The sequence below is a fragment of the Neolamprologus multifasciatus genome, chromosome 13 (genome assembly GCF_963576455.1).
Source record: "Neolamprologus multifasciatus chromosome 13, fNeoMul1.2, whole genome shotgun sequence".
Taxonomy (NCBI): Eukaryota; Metazoa; Chordata; class Actinopteri; order Cichliformes; family Cichlidae; genus Neolamprologus; species Neolamprologus multifasciatus.
Window position 1 is genome coordinate 29,944,182 of NC_140451.1, and position 26,860 is coordinate 29,971,041.

Genomic DNA, 26,860 nt, shown 5'->3' on the forward strand with positions numbered 1-26,860 from the left:
CATAAAAATCAAAACTGCAATGTTTCAAGGGGAGCCGCATGTAAAATCAAATGCTCATGTTCTTCCTCTGCCCTGTAGACATATTTGTCTTTTCAGACTGTTTTAGTGTGAGTCCAACAGTTTGGGAGATACTGACTACAGAAATGTCTGCTGTTTCTTACTATAATGGAATTAAATGGCAGTTGCCATATGGTGTTTTGATGCAGACTTAAAACACTCGGAGGCGATGTCTCGTTCCAGAAATATTGGCCTGGTTAGGCAGGCCATGTCATTTTATAAAGGAACTATCTTGTTTTTGCTTTCTACATCTGCCAACCTAAACAAGCATGCAGCTAGCTAACACCAGTGTTGGGGAGTAACGGAATACATGTACCGCCGTTACGTATTTAAAATACAAAATATGAGTAACTGTATTCCGTTACAGTTACCGTTTAAAAAGGTGGTATTTAGAATACAGTTACTTTGTTGAAATAAATGGATTACACGGCGGTACTTCCCTGTTTCATATTGTGGCGGGTCAGGACTGTTTGGGTTTTGTTTGACAGCTACGAACACACGGGTGTTCACTGTTCGTAGACTTAAATCACACCTTTCTTGGCTGCTACTTCAAAGCACATTGTGCGCTGTCTGTCCTGCGTGCTGCACAACAACATTCAATATTTAGTATTTACTGCTGTTTACACTTAGCTAGATTAATGCGATGGTGTTGTGTATAGTATGTTGCTTTGTTTTGTTTTGTTTTTTTGCTTGTTTTCTATTCTTTTTCTCTCAACAGGTGATCCCGGAGATATTTTTTTTCCCCCTTTCTCACTGTCCCTCTCCCCTTCTGTTTTTCTTTTCCTTCCTCTTTCTTTCTCCCTTTCCTATCCCTCACTCATGTCTGTCCCGTCTGTAACAACTTAAAATAAAATAAAATAAATAATAAAAACAAAGGTCGATCAAATGGACCAATACGGCAATGCCATGATGATCCATTTGGCAAAATAAATCCATTGGGTATCCTTGTTGGTCTTCAGACAACAATTCTGACGGCTAAAGAACCAAATGGGACAGGCAAAAGAAAAAAAAAAAAAAAAAAAAAAATGACAGCTACGTTCTGTTGTTCCAGGCGGCAGCGTTACGGTTGCCATGGTTATAGGGCGACGCTCTCGCTCTCTCTCTCTCTCTCTCCTGTTTCCTGGGTGAGAGAGCCCTTTTTGTTGTTGTTGTTGTGCTAAGCTAACAGGTAGAATGCTACAAGCATAGCTTGTATATAACCACTGCAGCCAAGAAGAGAGCCTGACGAGCCCAGTTGTAAGTAAGCTATTAAGACTCGACTGTACACCGTGTTCGTGTTTTCCTCCGAAAACAATAAGTTCCGTTGGAGCAGCCTTTCAACGCCTCTCTCTGTCTCTCGCAAGAAAACTTGACCCAGACAACAAAGTAAAGCTATTTTTCGGTTATGAGCCCACACGGACCCCGCCGTATTAGTCAGAGGTCCCTTTACTACGGTTCGGAGCCGCGGACCTTCAGTAATAGTAATAAATCACAGCAATAGTATTCATGTAGTTGTAAAAAGCATGATAATATATTAAGTAATCCAAAGTATTCAGAATACGTTACTGTTATTGAGTAACGTAACGGAATACGTTACAGAATACATTTTGGGACATGTATTCTGTAATCTGTAATGGAATACATTTTAAAAGTAACCTTCCCAACACTGGCTAACACTGCAGCTCAACACAGTAGGACACCCGTCACCCTGTCACAAGCATGAGCGTCATTAGAAGTAGCTGAAAACTATCTCCTGGAAAGTGAAATGGTTGGTGAGTGTAATTGAGTAGAAAGAAAACAGTTCCCACATCAAAATGTTTGTGATGTTATCACAGGGCAAAGACTTCCCATTAGTGCTCCAGTTATAATTTTGATTTTGTCACACAGTTTTAAAAGCAAAAAACAGACTTTTAGTCCCTTAGGATTTGTATTTCTGTAACTGCTGATAAAAGCCGGGGTTTGGGCGAATCGATGGCCTCGCCAGCTTAACCTGGCTGTATGCATCGTCAAATGAAAGCCCCTCCCTCAGCATCAGATACCCAATCACGATGGAGGAAGAGCGGGACACGCCGGCGTTACAGTGGACCAGCACCACACCGCCCTGTGGAAAGAGAATGTGACTGTAAGACCAAAAACAGACACAGTAAACATTAAGAAAAGTCAGGATTTGACATCTCGACTTCAATCACAACCCTTCCTCATGTACTAAAGAAAATATATAACACTGTAAACATAAAATTGGTCAAAGTTTCAAACAACCATTTAGCCATTTACAAGATCAGTTTGAAGCTTTAAGGCATTTAAAAACCATGAAAACGAGTACACAGTTATTCAAAACAATTATCTGTTTCTTAGCAAGTCTTAAAAGTAGAAACAACGTCAGGTGCTGGGTCTGTGACCGAGCATTTTCAGTTTATTTTGTATTTTTGATTTCTTATTCTTCTTAGTCTTATTCTAGTTTAGGTTTCCAGTCTATTCTTGTCTTCTGTGTCAGTACGTCATGTGTTTCTTGTCCGCGTGTTTCATGTTGTCAAGCCTGTGTTGTCATATCTAAGTCTCTCCATGTTTCCTGTTTTATTTTGAAATTCTTGTGTTTCTTTGTTCAATGTGTTTAGTTTTACTCTATCCCTGTGACGTTGTTAATTTGTGTCAGCTGTTTCCTTGTGTGTTTCCACTTCCCCTTAACACCTCCTGTGTGTATTTAGTCTGTGTGTTTTCATTCACTGTTTGTCAGGTTGTCTGTTTGCTCACGTCACATCACGTTCCGTGTACGTCATGATTCTGCTCAGGTTGTGTTCTTGTTGTTTTTTCCTCATCACAGTTTCTCGCACGTTCCTGGTCAGAATCATGTTCATATCTGTTGTCATAGTTATTATAGTTGAATTATAGTTACCACAGTTTAATTTCCCCAGTTTAGGTTTTACTTTAGTTTTCGCCCCTGTTCGCTTTTTGCTTTATTTTTGTACTCACGTTTAATCAGCCTGAATAAACGGCTCGCCTTTTATTTGAAACGCAGTTCCGTCTCCTTCCGTGTCTGCAATTGGGTCCCACCATTCACTCAAGACACAGTCAGTGGCAAACAATCTCATATGAACAACAAGACTTAGCATTTTACACTGTATTCATTTAACAGAAATCAATGCGGATGCCAAAACGCAGGAATGTGCGAAAAACTAAGACGATCTTTAGCACCATTTGTTTTCTCTAGGACTTCTTGTGGAACAATTTTGGCCCAATTTTGTTCTTTGTCCCGTCACAGCATTTCAATTGGGTTGAGGTGTACACTTTGGTTTTAAGCTGTCAGCAGTCAGCTGCTGGTATTCAGATGCACCTGATGAACTGATGATCAGAAAGTGTGAGCACCTCTATAAATGCACGTTTCATCTGCAGCATTCTCGTGTGTGTTAACACGATGCAAAGGAGGACGGACATCGGCAATGATGTTAAAGAAGCAACTGTTGCTGCCCATCAATCTGGGAAGGGCTTTAAGGCCATTTCCAAAGAATTTTACGTCCATTATTCCACAATGAACAAGATCATTCTTCTGCAAAGGATCTAATTATTTTTTATTATGTCCTGACATGCAGTGTTGGGGAGTAACGGAATACATGTACCGCCGTTACGTATTTAAAATACAAAATATGAGTAACTGTATTCCGTTACAGTTACCGTTTAAAAAGGTGGTATTTAGAATACAGTTACTTTGTTGAAATAAATGGATTACACGGCGGTACTTTCCTGTTTCATATTGTGGCGGGTCAGGACTGTTTGGGTTTTGTTTGACAGCTACGTTCTGTTGTTCCAGGCGGCAGCGTTACGGTTGCCATGGTTACAGGGCGACGCTCTCTCTCTCTGCGTGTTTCCTGGGTGAGAGAGGCCTTTTTGTTGTTGTTGTGCTAAGCTAATAGGCAGAATGCTACAGGTATAGCTCTAAAGAATGTAGCATCATAGGCAGTGTAGTCCGTGCTGCAGGGAGAATGGACTGCCATACACGTTATGTGTCTGTGAGCGAGGGAGGGAGAAAAAGGAAAAGTACGAGCTGTCATCGAGCAAAAACGGGAGCTGGAAGCATGTAAATATAATAATAACCACTGCAGCCAAGAAGAGAGCCTGACGAGCCCAGTTGTAAGTAAGCTATTAAGACTCGACTGTACACCGTGTTCGTGTTTTCCTCCAAAAACAATAAGTTCTGTTGGAGCAGCCTTTCAACGCCTCTCTCTGTCTCTCGCTAGCAAAGTTGACCCAAACAACAAAGTAAAGCTAGTTTTCGGCTACGAGCCCGACACGAACCCACCATATTAGTCAGAGGTCCCTTTACTACGGTTCGGAGCCGAACCTTCAGTAACAGTAATAAATCACAGCAATAGTACATTCATGTAGTTGTAAACAGCATGATAATATATTAAGTAATCCAAAGTATTCAGAATACGTTACTCTCATTGAGTAACGTAACGGAATACGTTACAGAATACATTTTGGGGCATGTATTCTGTAATGGAATACATTTTAAAAGTAACCTTCACAACACTGCTGACATGTGAAACCTTAGAAATGAAAGATATGCTTTCTTAGACATGCTTTCTTTTTCACATGACCATATGGCTGAGGTTTCTACTCCCACTTCAGTAAAACAGAGTTAAGTAAAAGCATTACACTGAAATACAAGAGTGACTCTAAGTTTACAAAGATCACTTTGTCTCTAAAGAAGAAATCTGTCTACTAAAACAGAATTTTAGATTTTCATACAACAATTTCTCTTAATGTTAGCGCACAAAGTGAGCTTTTTGTGTGGCCACATACCGGTCATGAGTAAAGGTGAATAAATGTTTTTTATGCTATTTATTAAAGCTTAAAGATAAATTTCACTGTATTTTGTATTTTGTTATTTTCTGATTCCTTATATTCCTGAAGGAGCATTAGATGATGTAGAGCAAGTTGAGAGAGAGTAAATCTGCGTCTGGGACTGTGTGAGAATGTGTCAAAAAATTTGCACTGTGATACAAAGTTGATGTAATTATTTTACTGCCTAAAGTGCCTTGGTGGAAATATTTTTCAAAAGTCTAGCCACATCTTTAGACAATGCGTGCAGGCCCACGGCTCACTTCTGAAGCTCGGTGTATTGACACTTTTTTGTCTCTTTTATTCACAGCGAAATCTCCCGTCGCAGAATGAAGTCTCTTTCCAGGCTGAAAATAAGTGGAACTGAACGTGTGAGTGCAGTTTTGATTTTTACTGTTCATCAGTACCCAGGAAGGAGAGGATATTTAAATGATCTTCCTGCAAGTGGCGTGCTATCAGAGTGCTTTCTTTTTTTTAAAAAAATATAACAATATCCAGCAGTTCCACTGGGAAAAATACAATTTATTGAAGTGCACACAGAACAATATCTGTATTGTGCTGTATAAGACCCCTCTTTTATAAGTTTCCATCTTTCCAAATGGTTGATCTGCCCTTATAATATCTGTGCTGGTGTCTTCAGTCAGCATTGTTACATATTAGGTCTTGTTTTCCTTCTTTACAAAAGAAAACTACAGAAAACTTCTGCAGACTGAAAATTGCCCGAGCTACATAATCCATCACAGCAAACACAGAGACTTAATTTGGTTTTGTCAGTGTTTCTTGTTTTGCTGTTATTTCATTGCGCTCCAGTTGAGTGTTTTCATATCAGCGCTCACATCACATTATGTTCTGCTTACGGTCAATCTCCAGACACACACCACACACACACAAACACACACGCAAGCAGAAAGAGATGCAAGTCTGTGCCAGGAAATAATCCCTTAAAAAGTATTTCATACAACATGTAAAATCACTGAGGAGAAAATTGAGTTAAAGCACAGAAAATGTTACTTTGCAGACTACATTAGATGACCCCAGCATAAGCTTTTAAAAGGTAATCAGGCCTGCTACCTCACCTTTGTGCTGAGTTGCAGATAACTGCCTCCTGTAGATGTGTGTAAATGCATCACAGTGAGGCAGCAGAATAGCTGTGTGTGCACACTGACATGTTAAATTAGCCAGCAGATATGAAAGAAGGCGTTTTCAGGCTGCATGAATCTCCTCAGGGAAGGTAGATGCAGTTTTTAAATAGATCAGATTTTCCTTTTGTATGTTGGTGTTGTTTTTCATTTTCATTTAATCTGGCAAAACCATAAAAGCTGGCGAGTTTGTCCTTCATATGCACCAATCAGCCACAACATTAACCCTTTAAAGCCGGTAAGAGCGGCACGCTCTGTTTTGCATAACTACTTTTAAATCCCGGTAGCTCTGCAACCACATAAGCTAGCGCAAAAAGTTTTTTTGCATATGAAACCGGAGGAGTTGTACTTACATCTTATGCCATCAGCTTGTCCTCAGTCACAGTTTCCTTCCACATATAACTTTGCAAAAACTGCATAAAAAGCGCTTGCAGCAACACAAACATAATATTCCAGAAACACGCTTTGCCGATCCGATCAGCTGTTCATAACACTTCCTATTTTGGAATAGGACATCAGCGCGAACTTTCACATGTCCGCCATGACCTGCCCGAAACAGGAAGTGACGTCATTTTTGCGGAAATGTAGTTTTTTACCATCAGGGCCTCATGAGCCTATACTGGTGTTTTTAAAAGTTATGTTTGACTTTATGACTTTCTGTGTCGTTTCTGGGATGCTTAGGACTCATATTGCACTGCTGGAAATAGTTTGTTTTAATGCACATGCTGTTTTTTTTGCAAATTTGCATTATAATATTTATTTTCGTTTTTCCTGCAGTATATAAAAATTGGTGTATTTCAAAAATAAAACTATGAAGACACTCAAAATAAATTTCCTGTGGTGGGAAACTATTTTGTGCAACTTTTTTGTATTTACAGTTTTGAGGGATAAGCCTCTTAAATTTCTCTAACTAGAAATATATGTTAAAAAAACAAAAACTATTTTAAATTTTGTAGTTTATTGCACTTTTATGCAATTTATGTAATTACTATGCACTTAATGCAGACATATTATTAAAATCTGGGTTATAATGGTTGTATTGATGTATAACAACTTGAAATGCTCCCAAAAATGGCTCCACAGCATGTAAAAATATAATATAAGCTCTGGCAGACTTGGTTCTATGGTAGGTCTTAAAGGGTTAAAACCACCTGCTTAACACTGTGCATCGTTCCCTCTGCCTGCCAAATCAGCTCTGACCTGCTAAGGCATGAACTCCACAGACGTCTGAAGCTGTCAGGCACCGAGACATTAGCAGCAGATCCTTTAATTCCTCTAGGTTGCAAGGTGGGGTTTGAGACCTGGGAAATAGCGAAGCCAAGTCGACACCATGGGCGCCTTGTCATGTTCCTGAAATCATTTATAATTTAGGTTTGCAGAACAGTTGCCTTATCAAGCTCAGAGAGGCCACAAGAGTCGCAAAAGGGGTGTACATAGACACCAGTGTTCAAGCAGGCGGTAACACACACCGACTGATTGTCTACTTGATAATACAGAAGCTAAAATAATCTTATTTATTATCTGATCTAATAATAAGAGGAAGCTCGTTCAACAGCGGTGCAGCTAAAACGGCAACAATGTGGATCCCTTTCATTTTAAGCCTGGACCGTGGAATCTGTGGCAGCCATTGATTCTCTGATCCGAAGGGTTCGGGCGCAGAAACAGGGGGTTAAGAGTTCTGAGATATTAAGCGGAGCCATACCATGTAGTGGTTTAAAAGCAATCAATAAAATCCTAAATTGGATTCTGTAGGAATGGGAAGCCAGGGTAATTCTGCGAGGACTGGAGTAATGTGTTCGTAGGTTTGTGAAGAGCTTTGCTGCAGTGTTTTGTACTAACTATAGACGACCAACTGCTGCATCATTGAGGCACGTGTGAATGAACTGTGCTATTTTAATGAGCAGGAATTGATTGTGGGTAAGATGTCCTGTAACATGAAAATTAAAGTTCTTGTCAAAAAATTTAACAGAGCATTTTCAATACAGCATACTAATTTTTTTTTAAATTTTTCTTGGAAAACAGTTTTATTTTCACACAATTACAACAACAAAAAATACCAGGGTGAATATTATTACCCCCTTGATAAACTGACCTTTTTTATTGAGCCATAGAACAAACCTCTGCTGTGCAATGATGCGATTGAACTTTGTAATGCTCAAAGCTTTTAAAATCAAGTTAAAACTTCCACTGTACTCGCAGTATAAAAACTTCAGCAAGGGTTTGAGTTGTCACTTGAGAAAGCACCTTGCCAAAAACAAAAGAAATCAGCTTAGACTTGAGAAAAAGAATTATTGATGCTCACAAAGGAGGAGATGGATATACAGAGTTATCACAGCATTTCCAAGTGCCAAGAACAGGAGTGAGAAGTATCATCACGAAATTCAAAGACAGCCACAAAGTACAGAACAAGCCTGACAGAAGTAGGAAGCAAAAGATTTCAAAGACTCTGGAATGAAAACTGGTGAAAGATGTGTCTAAAGACCCATGAACAACTGCCAAGACTCGTGAATGACTTAGACAAATCAGGGATTGTAGTCACAGAGACGACAATCACTAGAACCCTTCACAGGAATAGACTGCAAGGCAGCAGACCAACAAAACTCCACTTCTGCACTTCAAGCCAGACTGAAATATGTTAACGATAACCTGGAGAAAGATTATGCTTACTGGAAGCGCGCCCTTTAGTCCGATGAGACGAAACTAGAGCTCTTATGTTTGGAGAAGGAAGGAAGAGGCGTAAGACCCTAGTAACACGGTCCCCACAGTGAAATGTGGTGGTGGAAGTATTATGCTGTGGGGATGCTTCAGTGCATCTGGAACTGGGAATCTCATCAAGATGGAAGAAAACAGAAAGAAAGAAGAAGATGTGGAGATTTGTAAAGGAAACTTCAAGCAGTCTGCAGAAAAATTGGGTCTGGTTCAACAGCCTTCATCTTCCAAGTTGTTTTTTCACAATTTAGGAATAATTTAATCAGAAATCAACATTATCTACCCAAAACATGCACCTGGTGAACTCCAAGGTGAATCCTACTGACAAAGTCCTGACTTGTATCCCACTGACAGTGTTGGGGAGTAACGGAATACATGTACCGCCGTTACGTATTTAAAATACAAAATATGAGTAACTGTATTCCGTTACAGTTACCGTTTAAAAAGGTGGTATTTAGAATACAGTTACTTTGTTGAAATAAATGGATTACACGGCGGTACTTCCCTGTTTCATATTGTCGCGGGTCAGGCCTGTTTGGGTTTTGTTTGACAGCTACGTTCTGTTGTTCCAGGCGGCAGCGTTACGGTTGCCATGGTTACAGGGTGACGCTCTCTCGCTGCGTGTTTCCTGGGTGAGAGAGCGCCTTTTTGTTGTTTTGCTAAGCTAATAGGCAGAATGCTAACGGTGTAGCGCTAAAGAATGTAGCATCATGGGCAGTGTAGTCCGTGCTGCAGGGAGAATGGACTGCCATACACGTTATGTGTCTGTGAGCGAGGGAGGGAGAAAAAGGAAAAGTACGAGCTGTCATCGAGCAAAAACAGGAGCTGGAAGCATGTAAATATAATAATAACCACTGCAGCCAAGAAGAGAGCCTGACGAGCCCAGCTGTAAGTAAGCTATTAAGACTCGACTGTACACCGTGTTCGTGTTTTCCTCCGAAACAATAAGTTCCGTTGGAGCAGCCTTTCAACGCCTCTCTCTGTCTCTGCTAGCAAAGTTGACCCAGACAACAAAGTAAAGCTAGTTTTCGGCTACGAGCCGACACAGAACCCACCGTATTAGCCAGAGGTCCCTTTACTACGGTTCGGAGCCGCGGACCTTCAGTAACAGTAATAAATCACAGCAATAGTACATTCATGTAGTTGTAAACAGCATGATAATATATTAAGTAATCCAAAGTATTCAGAATACGTTACTCTCATTGAGTAACGTAACGGAATACGTTACAGAATACATTTTGAGGCATGTAATCTGTAATCTGTAATGGAATACATTTTAACAGTAACCTTCCCAACACTGGCTAACACTGCAGCTCAACACAGTAGGACACCCGTCACCCTGTCACAAGCATGAGCGTCATCAGAAGTAGCTGAAAACTATCTCCTGGAAAGTGAAATGGTTGGTGAGTGTAATTGAGTAGAAAGAAAACAGTTTAAAAGTAACCTTCCCAACACTGCCCACTGAAAATAGTTGAGGTAAACTGAAGACCAATGTCCATGCCAGAAGACCATCAAATCTGAAGAAGCTTGAGATATTGGCCAAAGAAAAATGGGTAGGGAAAGCTGATGATGTGCGACACAGGATACACAATTGACTATTAACATCATCATTAGAAACCATTTTGTTTGTGTGAGGAAGTAAAATAATGTAAGCTGTCAAAATAAAAGTAGCATGTTTGGGAAAAGCCGGTTTAAATATTGCTCGCTTTTTTTAGTCTCTGGGAAGAAAATGAGCCCAACGTCATTTATTCCACAGCCCAGTTCTGATGCTCTTGTGTTCACTGCAGACATCGTTGGTGATGGACAACGAGAAGCATGGGTGGGCACCGTGACCACTCTGCAGATACACAGGTATCTGTGATCCTGTTGACGTTCACCAGCCCTCCCGCCTTGGCCCACTTATGGTAAGTACATGGAATAAAGAATTAAGGGGCAAGGGGAGTAGGGGTAATATTCCCAGAATAACTCAGATTTTAGATCTAGATTAAAGTTATAAATTCACATGAAAGAAAATGCACATACGTATTGATAAAAAACAACAGCTTTCTTAAGTTTTCTTAAAAGGGACTTTTGATTAGATGTCTGATATAAAGTTTGTGGATAATAAAGGCTGCAGACATTTAAAGTTATGACATTAAATGCATTAATGTCACGCCTTTTAGCCGAACATCAGTCTTTCATGTCTTGCGATTGCTTCAAAAAGATATTGGAGAAATTTGTGGAGTTCATCTTGCTGAACACAAAGTGTAAGTGTCAAAAACTTATTTCTGTAATAATCATAAGTTTATGGATAGTCAGTTGAGCCAAAGCAATGCCAGCCTCTGGGTTGGCCTGCAAAGAACATCATCTCTGCAGAACTCTGCCTCCATAACTGCCATCCACGTAAAGAAGTGGATGACTTTATTCTAACTGTGCGTACGTACCTGTTCCCGAGTCTGATCTATGAAGTTGCTGCACTCCTCGAAGTAGGAAGTGATCTCGGTTTCTGGGAGGTCCAGGATCTGGAGCGTCTTATACACCATCGTATCTGGGAACAGGTTATCGACTCCATATGCAACATTTAGCACATGAGATACCTGACAGAGAGAACATGGGGAAGAGGGAGTGGGCGCAGAGACATGAAACTCCTTGAGCAAATGACCCCTGAGCATTGACTTGCTTTAAAAGCTCTTTTTGCCTTGACAGAAGAGTAAGAGAGATATTCTGTCAGCCATATTGATGACACGACACGAGCTGAATGTGACTGAGAGAGGGCAGAGGCACGGGGAGAAAGAAGGAAAGGGGAGAGAGATGGAGAGGAAAGGGTGAGGGAAGCAAGAGGAAGCGAGTGTAGGCAGGGAAGAAGACAGATGGCTCCAATTCATTTTGCAGTATCTGTCTACTCTCACTTAAATTTAGCTTACCTCAGAGGGCTAAATTCTCTACTCCGTTACATCTCAGCGTCGCACTAATGTGCTCTGCTTTTAGACTGCTTGTATCATCTAACATCCTCTTCCGCGTTAAGAGACAAGTTAGGCGTTACACTATATTTTTTATTATTGACAACAAATCCCATTAAAGGCCAAAATCAACAGTGAAACGATCCTTCTCGGAAGTATTGTGTGCGTATCAAAGTCTGATAAATCTCATTCCAGTATGCCACAGAGCTATATTATTGCCTAAAAAGTATTAAAAACATATCAAACACACACAGTGTGGTTTATTTTCTGTCCTGCTGCTACAGTAAATACTTCCACACTTAATATATATATAAATCTGTAGCTGTAAATAGTCCCAACAGATGTACTTATTCCTCCTATTTAAGTAATGTTGGCTAAAAGTGAAAGTGAGCCTCGTTTTAGAGAAGTTTTGAGTCTTGCCACACAAGGGAAAAAGAAACATAGTAATCAATGTTACTTTTAAAATATCCCCGTATGTTCCGATTAGATACATAATATTTTTTTTCATTATTACAGATATTCCTTGGTGGATAAAAGGCACTTTTGACAAACCACAGTTAATGTAGTTGCTGCCTACAGGGGATTTTCAAAATAAAGAAAATGACATAAGGCACAATGATGATAAATAATAGAATTATGTCTGCATGCTAAATGTCTGGCTTTTAACATCCACGTGGGAGCTTTTTGTAGATGGAGAAGTGAACTTGCAAATGCAGTTAGACTTCAAGCAGTAGAAAATGTGCCTGCAATAATCCAGACAACCAGAGAGTTGATCACTATCAAAACCACGACTACAGGAAACCAACCAAGCACTAAACCTGCCTGGAGCAACTAGGCCTTTAAAAACACATCAAAATATGACATTTTTAGAGTGTCTTTAGTTTTATGGATATTTGATCAACCCAGCATCTAGTACAGACAGACAAACTATTGAAGGATGGAAATAGTTTGACAAAACACACTTCTGTCATTTATATACATCGACATGTGACTTGGGGTTCTAACCGGGTAATGGATGGTTTGTGCCGAGGTTTGCAAAGCTGCCTCCAGGCTAAAAGTAGGAATCTGTAGGTTGTCTCATGATTGTCCATAGGAGTTCTAAAAATAAGACTACTCTTCACCTTTCACTGTTTAACCAAATCTGCTTTCCAGTATATTCTTGCTGGGTTGGGAAATAGACTTTCTAGTCTCTGTACCATCATATCTATAATATGTCCACTTTACAGTGAGTAGATCTGACATTCTGCCAGTCTCGATGTGAGATTTACCAACAAAATACTCCACTGCAGTGTTTAAAGGCATTGTTCGACTGGTAAGAGCAGGTTTTTATAAAGTGCCTTTGGGCAGGCTGTCAAATCTCCTGAGTTTAATAGCTATCTAAGAAAACCTGAATTTAGACAGCCAAGGTTTCATCCTAGAAACAGGAAGTGAAGGTAGTCGTAATCTCTCCAATTCATCATCCTGAGACTGCACAGGCAGCAATATGCCCATGCCTGGGAGCAGCCACTGCAGAGAAGGACTAGTCACATTTCACTGATGTGGAGGAGCAGCGCTGAGACTTACTGTAATCATTTACTCCCTCTACTGTGCTAAACTGTCACTGCATGAGTCATGAAGCTCCTCTGGCTATTCGCTGGCTGCCGCTGACCCACAGGAAAGCTCAGCTACATAGCTGCCTCTAATGTCATGTCACTACACATGCTATCACAACAAAGCAAGGGCATGCCCGCCCTATTGATCCCTCTGTACTGACCTTATATCTCTGCAGGGTGTCAGTGTCGTGGGCTGCATCCTGAGAGCCTGAAAAGACAGAAACAACTCGATAAGAAGGCAGACAGATGGGGCATGCATCTGCCTACCAAGTGTGTTTAGATAAAGCTTCCTGTAGCATGATGATAATTCCTCAGCCGTAAAACTGCTTAAATCAATTTAATAATAGAAATATTTTCAGCACACTGTGTTTATTTACACCTCTGAGAAGTAAAATTTGATCATATTTCTTTACTGGGTTGCTGCTTTTTTGAGTAAAACTTGAATTTTCACAATTAAAAGCAATGCCAGACACTGTGACTGAATGATCTAAAGAAGCGACTTTAGGCTGTGGGGAAACAAGGCAAGGTATTTCCTGGCATTTAATAGATTACAGATGATCAAACAGAGCAGGAAACAGCCACCATCTCATGAAAAGGACACCTTTGACCCTATCGATACGAGGATGTTTTAAAGCGGTGCCAAGTTTTGCAGGGAAAGCAAAAGCTGAAGGATATCAGCAACAATATCACTTCGTAAGAAAACATGCGGACACAAAACCCTTTTTGAACAGCCGCAATACCAAGCGGGGGAAACATCAGTCAGCAAAAACCAAGAGCAAAACGGCTTAAAGCTACAGAAAAAAATCTGGGATAGGAATCAGATGATTTGTGTATGTAGTCACACTCGACTAGGCTTAAAAACTGCTGAAATACAGTAGTTATTCAGAGTTATCTGCCACTGCAGAGAAGGAAGTGCATAATTCTTTTTGCGAGAAGATTTTCATGACAATAAACCTTCATCAGCAAAATTTGGAAAGAAATAATGCAGCATAGAGTGTAGGTGGAAAACTACATTATTATCATTACTATTATTATTATTATTATTATTATTATATTTATATTATTATTATTAATTATTAATATTATTATTATTCTATACATAAATTAGCAGATATATATTCACTATCACTCTCCCACTCACAAACCCTTTTAATTGTTACTTTATTATAGCTGCTGCTCACTTGTCCTCACCTAAATCACCTCACTGTATCTAAAATAAATGGAACTGATCATGTTCATCAACTGAACACAGAGAGGGACCGAGAACAAGTCAGGGTGGATCATGGGACATTTGAATGTTTCTGACTAAGGCTACGTCCACACGTACCCGGGTATTTTTGAAAACGCAGATTTTTATATGCGTTTGCAGCTTTCGTCCACACGTAAACGGCGTTTTTGGTCACTGAAAACGGAGATTTTTAAAAACTCCGTTTTTGCATTTACGTGTGGACGAGAAAAACGGAGAAAACGCAGAAAATGCAGCGTCAAAGGTGTGCGCATCTTTTTGATGTCACACTGTGCACCACGTTATTGTTTCGGTGAAATGAATTTCTACAACACTGTTACTGTTAATTGTTCTCTCTGCAGTGTTTAAATGCTTACATATACACACACAGTTACTGTACTTCCACACATACGACTCGGTTCTGCTTCTATGCCCCAGCTTTGTTTACTTTTTCCCACCGAGGCTTCTAGACTTCTGATTGGCCAACATTTCTGCACAGTTAGGAATATAGCGCCACCTGCTGCTTTGGCATGTTCCTAGCAGCGTTTTCCTTCATTTCTGCCTTTACGTGTGGACGGGATTATTTTTTAAAACGAAAACGGAAAATCTCTGTTTTCAAAAGTACCCGTGTGGACGTAGCCAAAATCGGTGCGTATATTTAAGCTTATAAGCAGCACTGTGGAGTCATCCATATGGAGTTACATGCAAAATAACACAATGAGCAAGGCTGATAATTGAAAAGCATTGAAACCCATTTTGCTAATTGGGAAACCACATATTTAGATACTTTACATAAGTAAATGGAATACTACAAAAGTTTTGGCAATCACATACAATGTATGTACTGTGACTGTTTGCATTACTTTATTTGTATATCATGGTAATGGATTCATTAATGTGTATATTACTTTAATGTTGCAGTAGGAGATGATTTTAATTACTATGTATGTATATTAATTACTGTATATTGCCTGAAACTTTCAACTATAATAACAGAGAATTGTATAGCAGCAGATTTATAGTTTAAAATGAGCAAAAATAGTAATTATTTAAAGCTTGGAAGTAATGGTATGAAGAACAAAAACAGTATTTGCATCCAAAAACTGTTAAGTAGAATGACCTGGAAATACAAGTACTGTAAAATACTGTAGTCAGTTTACACGTCACTAGTGGCCCTATCTGCATGTATGTGACATGTGGGCTACTTTGTGTTTGTGGTGGTGTTGCTTCTTTGTTCCTTTGCGTATGCCACAGGAAATACACACATTCATTTAAAGAATATTTTTGTAGTGTCATTTCTGAGTTTTGTAAATTGTCATGCATACATTTTTCATCATGGTCAGATGAACTGTAGGAGAAGGGGCAGGTAGGATGTTAGCCCTTTTCACAGAGCTGGAGCCGAGGAAAGGGTAGTGATCAAGGCAGTGGCTTTACCCTTTCCAGTACAAGTCAGTCTTTTAACCAGTGAACATTTCACTGACGTGCATAAGAAGGATGTGAGAATAACTGAAAGCAAATTACTCCAGGGTGAACTAAGACCAAAGCAAGAAAGAAATCACAGCTAGCTTTCTAAAGCAAACCAAATCAGACAATCAGCATATGAAGGAAGCCTTTATGAGGAACACTTACAAAACCCGCTGAAGTGAAGCCAGCGAAAGAATTCTGTCCCTACTAAACTGGCTCATTCCTCAGGGTCTGGTTTTGAAAGGGAGCAAACCGCCTGGGCCAGCCTCTTCCTACCGAGCTCTGAAGTTGATTCAAAAAGGACCAAAATCAGAGAGAATAAATTAAAATATCTCCACACAAATGACAGCAAGTGGAAAACCACACAGGGGTGATTTTAATAAAGATAATCTTTAATTAAAAAAAGATATTCTGCCGCCCTTGCCATTCTAGAGCTCCAGGCGGTGCCCTGTCCCTGCCTCTCTGCCAGTGGCAGGGACCAACACACTACTTACCCCGACTGATTTATTATCATTAGTTGTAGCCGTGATGGAGGCGGTAAGAATGATTACTTTGGCATTTTTTCCACCACCTTCCCACCCCTTCTGATGCAACCCCCTGGTCAGACATTGTGGGACACAAGCATATATAGATATAATGATTCAGTCTTGTTTGTCTTGTATTTGTTTTGTGTCTCCTCAATATCCTTGACCGTGCTTATTGTTTTGCAGGCAATAAAGTAAAAAACAAAAAGGCAACAGCACTCCAGTTTCAACTGAGAAGGGAAATCACGCAGGGAGACTGTTAAAATGGAGCAATGATCTCTTTCCATTTGTCAAATAACTCCTCATGAAGACAGCAGTGGAAGTCTTGAGTAGCAGGAGCTGGGTAATTATGTGAGGGAGACATATGGGCAGGAAGCAGAATATGATGGAAGCACTTGCTCCAGACTTTCCAGGGTGGATTCTCAGCTTACTGTCTTCAAAGTAGCAACATTTGCACTCTTTGCATTAGCCGATCCACTTTTACGTAATGCCAAACTCATGGTGCTGATATGCACATCTAAAGCCAAAGGACTGAGCGTGTGTTTGGAAATAAGCCTGCTCCGGCCCATATGTCTCATCAGTATAGAAGGAGACGATTTACAGCGACACATCTGTGAAAGGATGCCAGGATTTTTAGAGCACTTTTTAAATAAGTCTGACAGGGGACCTTGTTCAGCGAGTCTGCTAAAGAAGAGTAGACAGATGTCCATCATATTTTTAGTGGTGTGTGGCAGATGTTATTAGAAAATCAATGGACTCAGTGTGCTGGTGTTATTAAAGCAGAGGTAGACATGTTTTTGCTTTAACTTATACTAAATTATTATTATTGCACAGTATAATAGCCAACTGAATATTAATGTGGTCAACAATTAGACTGGCGCTCACCGAGAAGAGGAAAGCATTTTTATTTCCTGTAGTTTTCCCCACGTTGCTGACACGGTGGAAAGTGGAAACAAAGTAACGGTGGATACAATCCGCCAAAAGAAAACGAGCTCTGTTGTTAAAAGGGAAGGCCTAAGGTGAAGTGGTAGAATCACAGAAACCAAAAAGTAAAATAAAAGCGAGTGTCAAATTAATGGAGAGAGCTCCCCAACATGAGAGGGTTTAGTTGTTACTGTTTCTGTTGTAACAATTACTGCGCAGGGGATGAAGACACATTAAAGTTAGGCCCCAGTCATATAGCCTTAGAGGTAAGTTGAAAACCACCAGTTGCGAGGTTAAAATGCGTAATGCACGATTATCTGCCAGCTGGATTTTGGCCACTACTGCAAAATTGATTGATTGAATCTTTATTTTGAACATGTTAAGAAAGTACAACAACATAGAATTAAAAGAGACAAATAAACAAAGCAAAACAAAAAGAAAACGAGCAACCACAACTACAAATAACTTTCATGTTCAAAAAGGAGCAGGAAGAAGCATGAGCTTATTTAATCCCACCCCTTTTCCACTATCTAGTAATCTATAGACTACAGAAATACCTCCTTGCATTATATGTCCTGTGTATTTTTTTTTTAATTATTATTCTTTTTTTTCTTTTTTTTAAATATATATACATATATGTTTCTATCTATCCATACATACGTATATACACATACACACATTTTCAATAACCCCATTAACACCTCAAAGGATACACAACCTACAAATATATATATACCCATACCAACATACCCGTGCACCCGCACACACATGAAAATATTAGAATCAATCGCTAAAGCCTCATTTATGCAGACCTAGAGAGTTGTCTGTGAACCCAAAGCAACACAACATGCCACTGGCTAAAGACACTCAAGAACAGATAAGAACCAAAGTGATCTATCAGTCTGGAACGGGTGACAAAGCCATTTCAAGGAAAAAACTGATGGTGAACCTTCCCAGGAGAAGTCGGCCTATGAAGATTACAACAAGAACGCGCCCACAACTCACCCAGGAGGTCACAAAAGAACCCAGAACTGCAATAAATGAAATCATCATTGAAAAAATGTATTTTGTATTTACTCGGGTTATCAGTGTCTAATATTAAAATTTGTTTGATGGCCTGAAACATTTTAGTGTGACAAATATGACAAAAAACAAGGACGTCAGGAAGAAGAAATACTTTCTTTCATCACTGTACATTTCCCCCGTAGCAACTGAGGGTGCCAGAGCGTCACCAGCTGGTCTCCAGGCCTGTGTGACTGAGGTTTTGCCACTTTCATTTTTTAGTTGGCAGACTTTGCCCCAAAACCTTTAAATTAAGTCGATACTTCTTCTATTGATTTTCACTGCATTTCCATTTAGTTATTTTTCTATATCATTATTTAATGTTGCTGCTTATCAGTGAAAATTGTATCTGTGTTTTAATTGGTAAGGGAGAATCCTCCCTTAGAGCAACATGTACCATGAAAAAAACTGCAGATAATCCCAATGAATACCCTGCACACACACAGAGGATAACTTCTCTGCTCTTGCCTGCAGATGTTGTTGTAGATGCATTTGAATCAATAATGGGGAAAAAGAGTCCATTTTTATTCTAAAAATAATGAGATTTGGTAAAAATGTGTCTTAATCGATTTTTTATATTTTTATCTCCATCCTGTCTCTGAAAAACTAGAAGAGGAACAATCTTTGCCTCCATAGATCAGATGCACTACACACGGTCATTTTTAGGTCTCCAGATAAAGGGAGGGAATTTCTCCTACAGTATGTGTGTGAGGGATTTTTCCTGAAGACTTTTTTTGGGTGTTTCTTTTCAAAAGATGTTCAAGTCAAAGAAAAATAATGTTAGTTTAAGCCAGTGGCTGTAATACTACTACTACTAATAAAAATGAGAATAATAAATTGCATTTATTGAATTATTTAAAGTAAAATGTTCTGTTTCAAGATTCCAAAGTTCCTCATATGAGATATTTCCAAAGTTTTATTACCTTCAGTCAAACACAAATCAGTTCAACATTGTATTTGCTTGAAAGATCAAAAATATTAAGCACCAGCACGTAGCTAGACTGGAAACAGGGGGATGCCGTCAGCCTTTGTACACGTTAAAAATAGAAGCCCAACAAACTTTCTACAGCACAGAGACATTTGGGTTAAATGAAAAACACGCAAACCTGTAAGTTGGAACGCTTTGAAACACTTTTAGTAGGTAGTTTATATTAATTTTAGGATGTTGCCAGGCATACTATTATACTATGACTCTTCTTTGGCTATAGCTTCATATTAAATGCATCTAAAAGGGGGAACGAATGTCATTTCCATGACCTGACACTCTGCAAGAAATATAAAATCGTAAAACGTTTTTTTTGTTTGCTTTTTTAAACTGATATTGTGGAGATATAGGAGCTGGTTTAAATTGGATGATATCTATGTGTATGTCAAAATATAATAACTGTCAGTGGATTGTAGCCAGAGGACAGCAACACGTTATAAATATTAGCAATATCACAGCATCACGCCAAAGACAACTGAGGGAGTCTGCACAAAGCCTTCAGAGAGGAACTCGCCTCCAGCCTGACAGAGCTGTACTGTACTCTATTTACAGAATATACCATGAAAATCTGTCACAAGAGCACTGAAAAAAACAGAGATACTCTCACAGGCAGTTACAAAAATATCAGAGAACTATTAACACATACCCCGTCATCCTGTACAGTGTGATAACAGGTTGATGTGACCGCTGAGGTACTTTGGGGAATGAAAACAGGTTTTAATGTTTGAAGCGCATGGATCACTTTATGGAAGAGAGTCACCTCTGTTGAGCCAGACAGATGTAATATTTTATTGATCCCTGCTGAGAAACTCTCTCGTCGATTGTTTCTCGCAGTGAGGTCAAAGCGCAGCGTTAGTTACAGATGTGAACAGCACCTCAGGGCAGGGTGGGAATTCAATGTCAAGCTCAAGGACGCTTCGGGATGGATGCATGCTGACATGTGGAAAGCTGCATCCTCCAGCTAAATGGGCAAGTCAACATTTATCTTTGGACAAAATGAAAATTAACAACAATGATTTATCCAATATTAGGAATTAATAATGTTAAGTCATTGCCACAGTAACTGGATCTGCACAGAGACATTATAAGAGTCCTGAATTTAAATCTGTGGGAAGGTTCAGCAACTGTAAAGATGGCGGTAGAGGTAAAATGTTCATGTGAAAAAAAAGCTTTTTAAAATCTTGTTTTGACGCAAAATCACCAAAATGTTTGAGCATTTTTCTTAGATTTGACTGATGAAGAAGTTTGATCCATACAAACATAAATCAACTTCTTATTTGTGTCCATGTTATGTTATTTACTGTATATTGAATCCTGCTATGAAAAGCCTGTGTGCTGTCCAGTTGTATCACTGTGTGAAAAGCATGGCTAATATTCCAGTAAATGTACCATTAGAGAGTGGGTGACATGCATCCTGCATGCTCTGTCCAGGCAGCTTCTTCATGTAAAGTACACAAAGAGTACTTCCGGAAGTGCATATGCTTCTGAAGTGGACTATTTTCTCCCAAGTGTTAGATGTGACAAAGGAGAAGCGTGGAAAATATCTGGCGCTTATTCTCCTCAAATTGTTTGTTCACGTGTGAAAACTGAGGGACGCTGCATGCTCATACAATAACTTGTCAGTTACAACAGAGCCACATGACTCAGAGTTATTCAACCCCGCTGCCCTAAAGAATGCTTTATATATATATATATAAATGTTTGCACAGCTGAAGGCCCTTACTATGCGCCTCTGATGGTTTTACTTTAACTATATTGTTTTACACAGGTTAGCCTCACAGCAAGGAGGTCCTGGTTTGAATCCACCATCTGACCAGGGCCATTCTGTCTTGATTTTTTATGGCTTTAGCTTTGATAGAGCCAGTGAAGACTGACAGGAAAGTGGAGGGAAGAGAGAGGGGAAGACGTGCGGCAAAGGGCCGCAGGTTGGACTCGAACCCGGGTCATCCGCTCTCAGCCTTGCAGCATATGGTCGCCTGCTCATTCCAGCGATCTCAACCGGCGCACCACACTGGACTCTTTTAAGACTCAGAAGCCAATAGGTGAAATCGACTGAGAAAACTGAGCAATTATGCTTGACAGGATATTGACTTACAAATCACAAGATAGCCACATACCCTGTTTTATCACTAATTTTACGCTAAACTGGATGACAATTTAGAAAATGACCATCATGCTCTGTTAAATGAGTCTTGAACCTAGCGACTGAGACCACAAACCCATCAGGAAAGGGTTCACTGAGCTTAGAGAACAAGTGAGAAGTAGGGCTGTTTTTCCATAGACTTCTAGACAACTTGAATTCTTTTTGCCCCCTGCCAGCCATGAGTAAGAATACAGGTTTACAACACTTCTGCAGCTACTTTACTTGTTAGACCCAGATACTGTGTCAATTTCTGTTGAACTTATGCATATTCCCAGATTCACTGTTTTCTGTTGAGGGTTACTAAAATAGATTTGCATGCTTTAATTTTAAAAATGAAAAACTGCTGACACTCTGTGTAATCAGCAGACAGCGATGAGAGATTTCTGTGTTATGTTTTGTGAAAATATTGATGCATATCAGACAATCTATATGCAGATATATACGTGTGATAGGCCAATAGGTCAACTGCTAATAATGCCCAACAGATATATCGATCTGGTTCTAGAATAGTCCAATCATGTGGTGGGATTAGCACTGAAAAAAAAAAAAGCATTTGTAAGAATGGTGCTACAGAAATTACCCAGCAGGAGGAACGGTCTGACGACACCAACTTGGAGGTCCAGGCTGTTATCTTCTACAAATCCACACCCATTTCCCTCCTCCAGCTCTTCAACCAGCTCCTCATCTCCCTCTCCTCCATCACTCCTCCTCTCCAGCAGCTTTTTGCCTGTCACTGTGGTAACACGCGTGGACTGTTTCTTCAGTCGGTCTTTCGCGAAGCCGTGGATCTCCTGAGCCAGTGAATGCATCTCAACAAAGTTTACGGGACTCGCCTGAAACATGCAAACGTATATTTAGCTGGAGCATTAAGTTTGTAATTGATTTGTTAAGCACTGGTAATGTATAGTTACACAAATTGGGCTAAAACTGTGTATGCCACAAGAAATGTTAAACTGAAAAGGGAAGGCACTGTAACAAGTGAAGCTGATGTCTGAATGTAAACACATCACACGTTAGTTTCTCTACTTTTGCACTAACCTGGTTTAAATGGACTGGATTCAATCAAATTTCCGCAAAAGGTTAGACCGCTGCTGCCTTAAAAGGGCTTTATGCCATCGCTGCAGTAGAATCTCACATTATCACAGCCTTTTTTAAATACAAGATAAAAATACAAATAAAAAAAAAACGAAACAATCTGTGAGAAAGTAAGCTCCTGCGACTGACAGCTGAATCGGAAGCTACGTCACAATGTGATGCGTTCAAATGCTCAAAATAAAATAGTAAATTTGTTAGATTTTTAAAGGCCTGGTTTGACTGCTAGAAAATTATACTTCTACTTAATATTTTTATCCCTGTTTATTGCATTTATTTTGATTTTGAACTACTTTTCATCTCATTTTTTTGCCCTGTCATATTCTATTTGATTTTATTGAGTCATATACTCTTCTACTTATTTTTTAGTAGCTGCAAGGAGCAGAGGTAGTGATAGTGAAACCTGCTATGACATATGATTAGGAGATGATGGCACAAACAAAAAGGACAGGAGGTTGAGCTGGAGGTGGCAGAGTTAAAGATGATAAGATTTTCATTGGGTGTGACCAGGATGATCAGGATTTGTTTATTTATTTATTTTAAACGAGTACATCTCAGGGACAGCTCTGGTTGAAGGGTTTGGAGACAAAGTTAGAAAGGCAAGGATGAGATGGTTTTGATATGTACAGAGGAGGAGTAGTGGATATAATGGGAAAAGGATGTTAAAGATAGAGCTGCCAAACAGGAGGAAAAAAGGAAGAGCCCAGGGAAGGGAACATATAGACGGTTGGTGTGACAGACCCCTATTCTACTTATCTAAACTACTTTGTTATAAGCTGTTAATGTTTAGCTGGTGTACCAAATTAATTTGCCAACTTCTGTTATAAAAAAAAAAATCTTAGCATCATCTGGAAGTATACACCAAGTGTTTAAAATAAAAAAAAATTAACGAGGGTCCATGAACGCAGCATTAGCCAGCCTCGTTGTGAAAACCAGGACAACTCCTCATCCAGGGAACGAAAAAAAAGAAAAACAGGCAGGGAGACGGTGGGGTGGAGTACAGGAAGCTGGTTGAACATGGGCGAAATTTAATCTAATAACGACATAAATCACAGTTTCCATTTCTTCCATATTTTTACGGAACAAGACTGCGGAGATTTGTGGAATTTTTACTGGATTGCTTTGGAGATTTAGGCGAACAGCGAGGAGAAGATGTCTCGGGGAGTGATCCAGCCCAGCCAGCAGAAACTGGCAGAAAAACTCACCATCCTCAACGACAGAGGCATCGGGATGCTGACCCGTGTTTACAATATCAAAAAGGTTCGCACACACACGCAAGGCTGTGCCCCCCACTGATCGCATACAAGTCTTTGAACAGATTTTTTTTATTTTTTTACGGACATCCCAAATTAACATCAGGGATATATATGGGATTAGCTAGCACTGATTGCTACTCTCACGGCATGAGCAGTTAGAAGATTTTTAGGTCTCATTTTAGACATTAGGCATTATTATTATTTTACTAACTGCATGTTTATGTGCGTCAAACAACACTTACGTTATCCCTTTGGTATCCCTGGAAGCAGGTTGTGGGCACAGCTAGCCACTAGCTGTCACGTTAGCTTGCGGTAAAGCTGGCCATTGGATTTACGACGTGAACTGATTTTCGGTTAGATTAATCAAAATGGGAGTTGATTATAATGGGTAGCGCGATAAACAAAAATAACCGAAACAGCCAAACAAGCCCCTTAAATCCCTGGGCCTGCGTTAGTGGTGGAAGCTAACTGCCGTCGTTGGCCGCTATAATGGCGGCGGCTGCTAGTTAAGCTAACCACTGCTAATGAAGCTAGGAGTCGGGCGTCGTCTCCCCTCCACCAAGAGCTAAAACACCAATCTCCAGCTGCACGCAGCCTGTTAGTTCACCCCAGTCACTGACATATACATAACCGAACTCGATGCTTTTTTTCAGACCTAGCTGGCAGGTACCTAGTTTAGCTGGGTACACTAATTGTGAAAAAATGAAGCGAAAGTAACGAGTAAAGTCGGTTAATTGGACGTTCGGTTGTTATTTTCAACTGATTACCGAACAAATATTTATGATACAACCAGAATCTAATTTTTATATATATGCTGGTCAATGATAAACGAATGATATCATTTGCACCCTAGCTGTATCCAGCAGGCGTTTTGCTTGACTGCATAAATGCTATGCAGTTTGACATCTGTCCAATAAGCTTTTCATGGGTTAATGTTAATCTTTAAAGGCACGTAATGTAAAATTATGTATTTAAAAGGAGCTAAAAAAAAAAAACCCCACAAAGGTAAATAAAGCTATCAAGAGATCATTTAGAAACCATCAGCATGACTTCATGTCAAAAACGGCTGTGTGTTGTGATAGAGAGGTATCAGCTGAAACTAAGTTAGGGTAAAGCCTTACTTTCACATAATACCAGTTTGTACCTGCCATTTATTTAACCAGGCAAGTTATTAAAAAATTTCTTATTCATCTGGTTAAATGGCAGCTTGGAAAAAGTAAAGCCTCTTGAGGAAATTGGGGTCTCTATAGAGAAATTTCAGGGCTGCATTTTCCTAATCACCTTGAGAAAAGGGCTTTAGCCCTCTCCTGAAAGATAATTTATAAGGAGTTAGGGAAAGAGAAGAGAATCTGGCTGCGCTTATAAAATCTCCTTAATAACTTGATGTGGTCTGGCGTGGTGACAGTATAATGTCCCAAAGATGAATTACAAGAACCTTGCTTTTCAGTGTTCAATACATAGGAATAACTGGCTTATAGAGTGAAATGAAGTGTCTCATTGAGTTGACACTGCTGGAGAGATGACCCAGTGTAACTCCTGCCTTTATTAAAGCTTTCTGAGCCTGAAGTAATATTAATTAAAGTTAAACCTTAAGGCTGAAAATGCAGTATTGGACAGAAATAATGCAAAAATGAATTATGGCAACCCTTCAGTTAACTGTAAAGATTTGAACATGCTAAAAATGCATAGAGCTCCTTGAAGCAAGGCAGAAACTTCCTAAGAAGCAGATTTTATCACAACAGCCTGCTTTTGATCATTTTCCTTGTTGGTATAACACGGCTGATAACATATCAGGAGGTTATGAAATTAAAAGAAAAACAAACTTAATTAATGTTTACCCCATCAGCTTTGTTTCACAATCATAATGATTGATTGCTGGATAGTGCATTGCTATGAGTTATGGCATGGTATTATTTATTTTCCTTTGATACAGGATGCTTTATCCTCTGCTAAAAGGAGGTGACAAGGGACATGCTGATCTCCTTTCCTTCATATTTAGAGGATCAGAATCTCACCAGCTCTTTTTATGGCTGTCATGCAGGTGCTTCCTGCTCACTTTGTGCAGTTACAAATTAAACTAAGCAAAATTGACCTTTTTTGACAATAGCCTTAAAGTTTCATAGCAGAACACACCCAAAAGCATCAAAAACACACCCTACTTGCATGTTTGTGGTTAAAGTGCCCTAAGGCTATTACAGTTGACTACAAACACACTTAAAAACCAGGACTAGATCAGAAGTAAAAAACAAACAAACTGCATTTTAGTTAACTAATATAAAAAACTAGAAATCATTTTTTGGTTGTTTTAAATTTTCCAAGGCAGAAATTATGAGGATGCTTTAGACTGGGATGTCTGTAGAATTATGAGCCATTCGTGTGCTGATGAATAAACATCAGCACACATAATAATTCAGTAAAATAAAAATAGATACAATAAAACTAGTAAACTCATGCGGAAGCTAAAGTGACGTGGTGGGAAAATAAATTCAGTGCCCACATTGATACTACATCTGCTTCTTATTGCAATAGGCTCAGTTATATAAGACACATTTACTAATGTTAACTGACTCTTGCTCAAGTTTTACACCAATGCTTTGTGTGTGTGTGGGAGGAGAAAAAAAAGAGTAGTGGGTCTGTTTGTGTGGGATGAGCCTTTGTTGCTTGAGTATGTATGATGAATAGAAAAAGAGGGAGCGAGTGAAAGAGGCCAGTCATATCTTAGCTAGTTTTAACAAGTGAAGAGTAGAGTGTTAAACTGTCTGAAAGCCCATACTGTTTCCCATGTGTAGTTTGGAGGTGTCTTCCTACAGCATTTAATTTTTAAAGCATTATTTATTTTGGTCTGAAGGCACCCTCGTTGTGTAAAACACTCTGCTAAAATGCCGATGTAGTAATAAATTGCTGTGAGCATGTCTGTTAAAGTTATAACAC

At 39.4% G+C, this 26,860-nt stretch overlaps 2 protein-coding genes and 2 long non-coding RNA genes across 10 annotated transcripts in view; 2 read left to right on the top strand and 2 right to left on the bottom strand.

Moving 5' to 3' along the window:
* Positions 1–724: 724 nt before the first annotated feature.
* Positions 725–25,086, bottom strand: LOC146505770 (dual specificity protein phosphatase 19-like). Of its 2 annotated transcripts, XM_085182946.1 has the most exons (6): positions 24,172–25,086; positions 22,620–22,727; positions 22,162–22,414; positions 13,416–13,462; positions 11,147–11,299; positions 725–2,137 (listed from the first exon to the last, which is right to left on the bottom strand). In XM_085182946.1, the coding sequence occupies exons 3-6, from the start codon at positions 22,388–22,390 to the stop codon at positions 1,955–1,957; spliced, it is 612 nt and encodes a 203-aa protein (XP_085039072.1). In that variant the 5' UTR covers positions 22,391–22,414; positions 22,620–22,727; positions 24,172–25,086; the 3' UTR covers positions 725–1,954. The 2 variants fall into 2 exon arrangements, with proteins under 2 accessions (XP_085039072.1, XP_085039071.1); XM_085182945.1 differs by lacking the exon at positions 22,620–22,727.
* Positions 2,135–14,306, top strand: LOC146505771 (uncharacterized). The gene is made up of 3 exons (XR_014877611.1): positions 2,135–5,246; positions 10,511–10,627; positions 13,431–14,306. It is a non-coding gene; the product is annotated as an uncharacterized LOC146505771 (long non-coding RNA).
* On the bottom strand, positions 15,075–22,155 carry LOC146505772 (uncharacterized). Its single transcript, XR_014877613.1, has 2 exons — positions 18,885–22,155; positions 15,075–18,829 (listed from the first exon to the last, which is right to left on the bottom strand). It is a non-coding gene; the product is annotated as an uncharacterized LOC146505772 (long non-coding RNA).
* nckap1 (NCK-associated protein 1) overlaps positions 23,583–26,860 on the top strand; it is a 48,416-nt gene continuing 45,138 nt past the window's right edge. For all 6 annotated transcript variants that reach the window (XM_085182923.1, XM_085182924.1, XM_085182925.1 and 3 more), the window contains exon 1: positions 23,583–23,933. In XM_085182923.1, coding sequence (XP_085039049.1) covers positions 23,826–23,933 — 108 coding nt within the window. In that variant the 5' untranslated portion in view covers positions 23,583–23,825. The remainder of the gene's footprint in view (positions 23,934–26,860) is intronic.

What these genes read in the sequence shown, in the direction of transcription:
- LOC146505770 (XM_085182945.1), bottom strand. Translation starts at nt 22,390, where the DNA reads ATGCATTCACTGGCTCAGGAGATCCACGGCTTCGCGAAAGACCGACTG. An exon ending in CAGACCGTTCCTCCTGCTGG is followed by an intron (nt 13,463 to 22,161) that starts GTAATTTCTGTA and finishes CTGTCTTTTCAG; the next exon opens with GCTCTCAGGATGCAGCCCAC. An exon ending in ACACCCTGCAGAGATATAAG is followed by an intron (nt 11,300 to 13,415) that starts GTCAGTACAGAG and finishes TCTCTCTGTCAG; the next exon opens with GTATCTCATGTGCTAAATGT.